The sequence below is a fragment of the Bolinopsis microptera genome, chromosome 9 (genome assembly GCF_026151205.1).
Source record: "Bolinopsis microptera isolate Bmic1 chromosome 9, MBARI_Bmic_1.0, whole genome shotgun sequence".
Taxonomy (NCBI): Eukaryota; Metazoa; Ctenophora; class Tentaculata; order Lobata; family Bolinopsidae; genus Bolinopsis; species Bolinopsis microptera.
This window is the reverse complement of record NC_087080.1, coordinates 1,716,851-1,727,267: the sequence shown is the minus strand read 5'-3', so window position 1 is coordinate 1,727,267 and position 10,417 is coordinate 1,716,851. Positions and strand designations below refer to the sequence as shown.

Below are 10,417 nucleotides of genomic sequence, written 5' to 3'. Positions count from 1 at the left end.
AGTGAATTCAGAAAGATGAATTTATTCATTTTGCAGTAAGAAGAAACAGGCGTTTTTTTAAAGTCATAACCGCCATTTTTTATTATGAAAACCGGCGAACCGTGTCATGTTAGAAAGAGTGTTAATTCAGCAAATAAAAAGAAGAACAAATAAAGAGAAGAAACAGCGGTTGTTTTTAATTTCTAACTCACCCTCATAAAAGGATTGAGCCCAGCTATCCTCATCAAGTATGACCGCGGGATATTAAGAAGTCCATCAGAGACCCATAGCGTTAGTACCGTAACAAAAATAGCTGAAAATAAAATAATTTATTTTCCAAGATACATTTGGTAATCGGATGAATGTATTATATTAATTTGCACCACATATGAAGTTAAATAACTTTAACCGCAGAATGACGTCACCACACACCACGTACGTCACCACCAACACCACGTGAACGTCACCACAACTCACTTGTTTCTGACACATGACACACTGGAGGTGGGGTGTTGACATCCCCCTCTGACGTGGGGTCTGTTCCCATACTCTCCAGAGTACTCACACACGATGTCATGTGATAGCACTGAGATAACTTCGAGTCGTCCTCCATGTGTTTTCTTTTCTTGTCTAGTGTACCGTTTTCTTACACCTGAAAGAAAAGAGATTGGAGAGAAGTATGTTTTAGAGCAACAAACAATTACTTAAATATTTATCTCCATTTATAGTTTACAATTAAATTTCATTAATTTTTTATTGATTTGACGCCTTGTTTTTTAAATCATAGTTGACCAAATAATTTAGGCGTAAACAATACATATCTAAAACCTATGATACTTTAATAAAATAAAATGACTACAAAAATACAACATAAATAAACAACTTCGTGGCTAACTTTATCTAAAGACTAGCTAAAAACACTTTATCTATATCTTTTTAAAAAGATGAATAATCACTCACCAAAATAAAAGAAAATAAACTACAAAAATACAACAACGAAACTACTTAATCGAAATTTCACTCAAAAGTGAAACTCTTTCGCCAACCCCAACCAATGTTCACAACAGAAAGTGGTGAAAAGTCAGTAACTGGTACCTACCCCTTCTTGAACTCCTCACTGGTAACCACTCCCTGTTGCAGAGTTAGTCCTGGGAAGTGCTGTAGAAGTCTACCATATTAGTTGCTTTGGCTACATGGAAGTATGTGATAATGTGACTACCGGCGCCCTTTTTAAACTGATAAGGGTTTATTGTAATTTCAATCAACTTTATAATTTAAAAATTTTAATAAAGTTTAGCGGCTTTCTAGATGCTCGAAGCATCACAGAATGTGAAATTATACCGTAATTCCCATAATATATTCTAGATTGTTCGTGTGTACGCTATTTTTATGAATTAATTTTTTGTGAAATTTGAAGAAGTTTTGCAATTTCTTCAGAAAAGTGCTCCCAAATGCAGGGAGCAGTGACTTACAGGCTAGGTGCGACAGATTTTTTAATTAATGATTATCGATTAGGGAAATTGGTAGATCACCGACCGGCTATAAGCCGGTTATAAGCCGGCTATAAACCGGCTTATAGCCGGCTACAATTTTTATAGCCGGCTATAAGCCGGCTTATAGCCGGTTAGTAGCCGCTTACATTTGTTGTTGAGCGACGGCTATTAGCCGGTTATAAGCCGGCTATTAGCCGTTTAGGTATCGGCTATAAGAAATTCAGTGAAAACGGCTATTAGCCGGTTATAAGCCGGCTATTAGCCGTTTAGGTATCGAAAGTGGTTATAAGCCGGCTATAAGCCGGCTATAAGCCGGTTATAAGATATTAACTCAACTTCATCGTACTGAACGATAGTCAGGAGCCGGCTATAAGAAATTCAGCGAAAACGGCTATTAGCCGGTTATAAGCCGGCTATTAGCCGTTTAGGTATCGAAAGTGGTTATAAGCCGGCTATAAGCCGGCTATAAGATATAATCTTAACTTCATCGTATAGTTAGGGCAAGAATTGCTGTTTATGGGTCAATCTGTGAACAAATTCGTAACAAAGGTTTGTCTACAGGAATGTGTTGTCCATAGTCCCAGGAACCACCAAAAAAAACCGTCCGGCTGAAACTTTTGGGCAAAAATTTTTATAGTCATTTTTCTCCAGGAACCCATACGCCCCACCCCTAATATTGGTTATTCGGCTCCCGAAGGTCTTGAAATCTCCATAGGGGGTGCAAAATGACCGCAATGGCCACATTATGGCAGGCGAATGATAGTTTCAGAACGATTGGAGCTTTATTTTTCGAAATAAATGGAATTTTTCTCAATTTTTCTCAATTTTATTGAAATTTCGAAAAAAAATACACCAAATTATTTTTAACGCTTATTTCAAATCTATTTAAAAACTCATCTACAAATAACAAATACAGTCAATCTAAAATGTGTATTCTCAGTAAATACCATGACAATTATTAATACACAGTTAATATTAATCAAAATTCGCTTGTTCTTCAGGTTCATCATGTCTAATGTTTGTGCAGTTCATACCATGGCGTCGTCCACAAGCTGGCAAACAATTGAAGCCATATTTCCTACATGAACATCTGAAAGTCAAACAGGCCTGTTCCACATCGACAGACGACAGAACAGTTACAACATATAAGGTTCAAAATAGACTCTGGAGCAATTATAGCTTTTGTTGCAACTGGTTCGTAATTGCCACCAGGAGCCAATTTTCAGCCGTAGTCAAGGGGATTCAGACTGTCAGCGTTAAGTATTACCCAGTTATGGTACTGTAAGTAAGCTCTAAGGATGTGCTCCGTTGCTGAAGCTATTGTTGGAGGTATCCTATTCGGATTGAGACTCTTTTTCGCTACCATCCTATTGTATGCTAGGAATCTCAAAGCAGAAAGAGTCTTTTTCTTGTCACCATAAATGTACTGCAAGAAATAGAGGCCTGCCTCAATAATCTTTTCTTTTGATTCTCTCACCGAAAGTAATGTTGCCAACTGACCTTGCTCATCAAAGGTGAGAGCTTTCTTTAGCACTTTAACCTTGTTAAAACCAAACAGTCCACTGACGCTATCACAACCTGAAATACTATGAATTAGAAGAAGTATCTCCTTTTCTTTATGATCTAGATGACTTGATATTTCTTTGATTGAATATGTACCTATACCCTTCATTGTGATGGTCACTGTTGAAATGATGTACTAATAGACTTGAACTATATCGGTATCCTCTGCATTCAATTCAACATCGCCAAGGAATGACATTTCCAATGTTTTCTTTGCAATTAAAGTATCAGCATCGTTACAAGCTCTGATCACTTCAATACCATTTACAGTAAAAATGCTTGACATAAGGTCGATCAGTTCTTTTTTGTTATTGTTGTTGCTCAGAAATGTTGTTTTGGTGACAGTACAAAAGGTGGATTTCTTTACAGCAATATTAGCACAGAACGCTTTTACTCTCCTCTTGTGCTCGTGATCTTTAGTAGAAGGCTCATATCCATAAAAAATCACAGTAACTTCCCGATTTTTAGGGATAAGCTTCAAGTACTCCATTGCTACCTCACCATAATTGTCACACCCTTTAAATGAGCTTAGTTGGTGAATTAGCCAACCTCCATCAATGACTAGTGGGATCGTGAAGCTGCAAGATTTAAGTGTAGATTGGTTTATACCAAGAGCAGCCTTATTAGATTTCCTCATCATCTGATATTGATCAAATAAGCTCATCGGCACCACAGTTAACTCGTATGTTAGGCATTCCTCTATTGAAGTCTCTCTATCAGCAACCAAGACTAGACGGCTAAAACACTTCAACGGATCGACTGCAACGCTTTTATTATTCACTTTAACCTGCTTTCTCAGTTGTGTCAAGTTCTTTGCTTTACCTTTGATACTTATCTTATCGATGAATGTCAACCCATCTAGCTCACGTTGAAGGACAGCCCCGACGGCCAAACATTCCTCGGAATTCATTGTTCCCAGGCTGTGATATAAGACCAGTCGAAAAAGATATTAACTTAGTCTTATCTTCGGATTCTGTAAAGTCGACAGTAACTTTAAACCAAGTTAATAATTTTCCAAATACATCACAGTTTTTCTTGATTGATGACTTTACTTGTTAAGATCTGAGTGGATGGCAGCTTTAGTTGGTACTCCTCGCTTCGATGAATTAGCTAATGAATCTCCAAAAGACTGATTTATTAAAGCCATCTGATTCAGGGTGGCCACCCATAACTTGTAGGCGGACTCACGATTACGCATCCTTCCACTTGTTAATCCACCACTAGATTTAGCTGCCCTCATAAGACTCTGCTCTATGGAGAGGTCAGTCCACACCCCGGCCCACTCGTGGTCGTTGTCACAAACCGTGTGAAGCCCAGTTACTTTAAAGGTCTTTAAAAGCGCCCCATACTTGACTTTTAAAATAGCATCCTGCTCCAAATACAGTCTTAAAGCTATTGCATACTGTCCCCTCCCAGCTGCTGCGAAGTAGGGCAGCATCAAAGCTACTGCTGATAAATGCATATTGTAGTCGTGCAACCTCTCTGCTCTTATGAAGTCCTTTACTAGTGTTATCATGTTGTGGTAAGTAACCCATAAAGCTGCTGTTCTACTGTTGGAAAACAGGTTCTTTAGAAGCAGAGTTATTTTCTCTGATAGATCCTGAAAAGATTTAGTCTTAAAGTTAACACCTAGATTTTCGTTCACACATTTGTTGATGTAACCTTCCAAGTCTACTAGTTCATCGTCGTAAACTTCTTCCTCTATAATGAAACAACAAAGAGCGGCGTCGATCAGAAAGTGGGCTCTCAACGCTTTATATAGTAAGATCCTCCATCCGATATATGCGTGACGTCTCCAGGATACACAAGTTTGATGAGCTCCTCTAAACCCGAGTCTGCTATTATATAGCCTATGCAGCCAAGAAAACTCGTGAGAGTGTGGAAGCCCCCAACCCTGACCACAATAGGCATCCCAGTTATCAGTACTATTCGGGTGGCCTTAATCCACAATGGCAAATCGAATGTGATTATCATCGGCTCACTGTAGGATAACTTAAGACATTCAACCAGAGTAGTATGTACCGTCGAATAGCTGTCTGGGGGTTGGTCAATAATCTGTTGTTTGTTAGTTAACCTTGATATTTGTTAATTGAAGTTATTTCCCGAGTAAGATTTGAAATAAGCGTTAAAAATAATTTGGTGTATTTTTTCGAAATTTCAATAAAATTGAGAAAAATTGAGAAAAATTCCATTTATTTCGAAAAATAAAGCTCCAATCGTTCTGAAACTATCATTCGCCTACCATAATGTGGCCATTGCAGTCATTTTGCACCCCCTATGGAGATCTCAAGACCTTCGGGAGCCGAATAACCAATATTGGGGGTGGGGCCTATGGGTTCCTGGAGAAAAATGACTATAAAAATTTTTGCCCAAAAGTTTCAGCTGGACGGTTTTTTTTTGTGGTTCCTGGGACTATGGACAACACATTCCAGTAGACAAACCTTTGTTACGAATTTGTTCACAGAAAAATCAACTCTTGCCCTAACTAGTACTGAACTGAGTTAATATCTTATAACCGGCTTATAGCCGGCTTATAACCACTTTCGATACCTAAACGGCTAATAGCCGGCTTATAACCGGCTAATAGCCGTTTTCACTGAATTTCTTATAGCCGGCTCCTGACTATCGTTCAGTACGATGTAGTTGAGTTAATATCTTATAACCGGCTTATAACCACTTTTAATACCAAAACGGCTAATAGCAGGCTTATAACCGGCTAATAGCCGTCGCTCAACAACAAATGTAAGCGGCTACTAACCGGCTATAAGCCGGCTATAAAAATTGTAGCCGGCTATAAGCCGGCTTATAGCCGGTTAGTAGCCGGCTTATAGCCGGTCGGTGATCTACCAACTGGCCATCATTTCTTAATTGATGATTACAATTTACATATCATCAAGTTATCTCTCGGAAAATAATTATTTGGAGCAGCGTAGTAGACCAAAAGATTTCATTTCATCAGGGATAATGTATTTTTATTAAGTGTTAAGTTTCCCCCTCCGCTTTTGCTCAAAACGACATAACTTGTGAGTCCCCTAAATGAGCAGAGAATATCTGGAACGAAATCTGAACCAGGGTTGTAAATCGATTATCGCAACTGGAACAACCGTTTGCACATGAAGAGCTCAGATATCTATATTTTGATTGATCTGCTTTTGTAAAAATATAATTTTTTGTACATCTACAGGGATGTCAGGTGAACTTGGCAACCCCACAACTACGATAAGACAGTCAGTGACGATTGAGCAGGCAGTCGACCTTACAGTTGATAAGATAAACTTAAAGCTGGTGTTTACATTTGCTGCCATGCTGTGTACTGTGATAAACACAGGGGCAGTGAGCTGCGCGACCATTTTTACTGGATACATTCCTTACAATCCCCCGGAAATAAAATTTAAATATGACTAGGAATCCAGTTTGGGAAGAAAAAAAGGCTATATATTTTTCGGCCGCTTTGCGGCCGACTTGTCACTGGTCAGCTCTTCTCCCAGGTCAAGATTAGTTTGAAATGCTTAGCGTATCCATTAGAATAATTACCGGATGAATATGCAATTGCAAATTTTGAAATTAAATAAAAAATTTCTGAGAATTCTTTAATTTATTTGAAACGCAAGGAAATATTTTTTAAAAGAAGTATACAGCCTAGCCCACAGATATTTTCGTACTATTCTACATACTGACTCGGTAGATCGAGTTCTAAGATTTGTCTCTCACCAGCATGATGAACGATTCGCCACTCTGAAAGTGGCTTCGACCTTGTGTCGATATTTATGGCCTGACTTTGGATCTGAAGCTTGCTTCTGCCAGGTTAGATACAATATTGGACAATAAACAATGACAAACTTCGGACTTAAAGCGGGATAGGGATGTATAATGGAGGGGGTTGTCTGCACTGTACTCTAGATGATCTAGGATGTGAAGCTTGCTTAAGCCTAGAACACACGAGTTCCCCTGATATAGTAGCAATGGCTAGATTCACTTCCTTCCCACTTGCACTGTTGTTGACTTGTAGCTACAATATTAAATTGATTCGTGGAAATCGGTCTCGGATGTGAAGCTTCCTTAAGCGCCAAACCCTGAGAATACTGTATTACTCGAACTTCGAGAATTTTCTAAATGAATCTAGACTAAAGGAGCCAACTTGAATCCATAAAATTTTGAATGCTACATTTTAAAATACCGCTCTATATTTACACCGTTCACCAGTTAATATGGCTGGGAGGATTGGGAGAATTCATATTAGATTGTCGATTGTTTAAGATTAACTTGATATTTTAGCGTATCAGAGCTGAAATTTTGCATGACTATTTCAAATGACTATTTTACATGACTATTTTTTCATATTCCGGGATGTTGAGGAAGGAGGAATGGATAGCGCGCGTTTTCTGCGCGTTTTTTGGTGTCTGAATGCGCAAAAAATAGTCAAGCAATCTTATAGGTAAGAAATAGTCATGGAATCTAGGAATGCGCTCGATTCGAACTTCGAGTCGATAAAATGATGTAACATCGCGTTAGCCCTGAGAGCGACCAATTTTGATTTAATTTTAAATTAATGTGAATATTTTTTCCACAAGAATCTTTTTTTACCGGTTATCAACAAATTTTGACTAGGTGTTAAATTCCTGGACGCCTGACTATTTGCCACTGGGCTTACAATGACTGGGAATGTGCTTCGATAAAGTGTTTTGATCTCCAGAAAAAGGCAGAGGACACTGAAAAGTTCATTTCGTACGACACGATGTGCAGCAATGATTTAGTGGCAGGTTCTGATTTCCAGTGGACCTCAAAGATGCACACATTCTCCATGGATTGGCACTTGTACTGCGGGGATGAAGCTGTTTTCTCCTTGATTAACAGTGGAATAGGATTTGGGTCCCTGCTCGGACTGACACTATCAAACGGACTCTACGAAAAAATAGGAAGAAAAAGGGTGGAATTGTGGGTAGCATCTTGTCTACCCTTTCTGTGGCAGCTTGTTCGATTGCTCCTAACCACCAGGTCCTACTCCTACTCCGGATAATATCCGGATTTGGTATCTTCGTCAACTTCACAGGAACATACTGCTGGGCCATTGAGTTTGCACCAACAAATTTGAGAATTCCAATAAGTGGTTTTGTATCACTAGGGTGGGTAGTTGGGCTCTTCGTTACTATAACTTTGAGTTATCTTTTAAATGACTGGCAGAACATATTTCTAGGTCTTGCCGGAGTGAACGTTCTCAGTCTCCTTGCATACTTCTTAACCCCACTCCATGAATCTCTACGTTTCTCTTTGATTCAAGGAAAGGAGGAAGAAGCCAGGGAGACTTTGAAGAAACTCGCTAGAATTACAGACAGCAACGTCAACGTGGATACTTTAGATCTGGTATTTGAAGAAACGAAAGAGTTCACTTATCTAAACCAAGTCAAGGATTTGAAGACCTACCCTAACTTGTTAAACCAGACCCTGCTAGGTCTGTGGGCCTGGTTCGCAGTGGCTCTCATTTCGTACAGTTCCTCATATGGCTGGGGTAAAATGGGCGGAGACCTGTTCAGCACTTACTCCTTCTCTGCACTGGGCGAGGGCGTAGCTTTCATTACTTCCGTGTTCGTGTGTCAGCTGCTGGGTCGTCAAAGAGCCACATTAACCTACCTAGTAATCATGATCCTGATGAGCTTGTTGGCCATGTTGGACGTCAACTTCTCCCCAGAGTGGAGTCTGGAGCTGGTGGCCGGCTTGATAGGCTACGTAGCCACCACCTCCGCGTTCCAGATGATGTGGCTGGTTTCAGCTGAACTAGCTCCGACCTCCCACCGGGGCATGATCCTCTGCATTAGCTCCAGTGCTGCCAGAGTTGGCAGTATTATTGGTCCCTACGCTAACTTACTGTACAGCGTAACTGATAGGAGGGTACCACTAGCTCTGTCTGCTGGACTATCACTTATGTCGTGTGTTGCTATATGGTTTCTACCTGATACCACCAACAGGTCCATTCCTGAGACACCGGAAGATGTGGAGTTGCTAGCTAGGAAGAAGAAGAAGGAGAATTTGGGGGAGGTGTTGGAGAATAAAGGAGCTCCAATTTTAGCGTGATACTGATGATTTGTATATTAAACATTCGTGTGATTCATTGGTAGACATTAAACAAATGTTTTGAATTTTGTAAAACCTATTATATTAATCGAGTTACTCAAGTACAAATTCTAAATTTGTCTCTTTCTGATTCACAAAAACCGTATTTTTCAGGACATACATTATTTTTAGTTTAAATAGCAGGACTGCAGTATACATCTAATTTACACAAAATCACTGCTGTTAGATATAAAGTGGGCAGGCAAATTTCATCACATGTATTTGATGTAGACAAAATTTCATAACTTCAGCTGCATACGTTGATTTATGCTCTCATTTTTTGAGGCAGCTTTTTTATTCATGGAGGAACCCCCATCTGGTTACAAGTTAAGTTTGTTTGAGGATTTGTCCAGATTTGTGGACGATGATTCGATTAAACACACTGCAAAGCTGGATCTTGGAGAAGGGGATGTTATACTGTGTTCTGGGCTCATTCTCGCTAATACCTCACAACATTTGGAGGCAGGTCTTTGTAAGCTGATGATTATTCTGGATTACCTACACTTTTATCTTTGTCCTGATTCAATTATAACGTTCCATTCTGTTTAGATAAGGTTAAAGGTTAATTAATTTTACAGGATGCGGTGAAGAGTTCAGACACGCTGAGTCTAGTAGGTTTCACAAGGGAAGGGGTGCTGGACTGTTTGAGGCTGTTACACGGCGGATCAATAACACTCAACCTCCACAACTTCACTGATCTCCTAAAGTTTGGGGTTTTCTTCCAAGTTCCCCAGTTCCCAGAACTCTGTCTGAGCTGGGTAAAGGTAGAGAAGGATGTGGCCAGTTTGTTGAAAGCAGCGACGGTTATTCTGGGAAATAGTGAGTTGGCGGAGTACTGCGGAGGGAGCTCCTGGGATGAAGAGGGAGGGAGATCTGGAACTAAACTGTTGTCAATTTGTTGGAGGGACATGTTCGATCATAACGATCTGCTGCGAGGTAAGTGAAACAGAACAAATCTACAGTGTTGTAGTGAATATTTTAATGTTCACATGATATAATTAATATGCTGTAGGGAGCATCACAGCAGAATGACAATCCCAGAATGATACCCAGCATTTCAGAGTGTCGTAAGACACTAGTGCAGTCCAATAACCAACAAGACACGATGGAACATCTCTTAGCAGAAGCAGGTTCACTACCAGATAACATGATTCTCTTCCTGTTTGGTCTAGATACTATCTCGTCGCTGTACAATGTACTACAAGTTTGGATCAACTCGTCAAAGAGGTGATTGTACCAATCAGACCAGCCGTGAACGAGTATTTTAAATTATT

At 39.6% G+C, this 10,417-nt stretch overlaps 1 protein-coding gene across 1 annotated transcript; it reads left to right on the top strand.

Annotated features, from left to right (window-relative positions):
* Positions 1–6,221: 6,221 nt before the first annotated feature.
* On the top strand, positions 6,222–9,104 carry LOC134821051 (organic cation transporter protein-like). The gene is made up of 2 exons (XM_063831718.1): positions 6,222–6,368; positions 7,890–9,104. Exons 1-2 carry the CDS (start codon positions 6,222–6,224, stop codon positions 9,102–9,104), a joined length of 1,362 nt encoding a protein of 453 aa, XP_063687788.1.
* Positions 9,105–10,417: the final 1,313 nt, after the last annotated feature.

What these genes read in the sequence shown, in the direction of transcription:
- LOC134821051 (XM_063831718.1), top strand. Translation starts at nt 6,222, where the DNA reads ATGTCAGGTGAACTTGGCAACCCCACAACTACGATAAGACAGTCAGTG. An exon ending in CTGTGATAAACACAGGGGCA is followed by an intron (nt 6,369 to 7,889) that starts GTGAGCTGCGCG and finishes CTTGATTAACAG; the next exon opens with TGGAATAGGATTTGGGTCCC.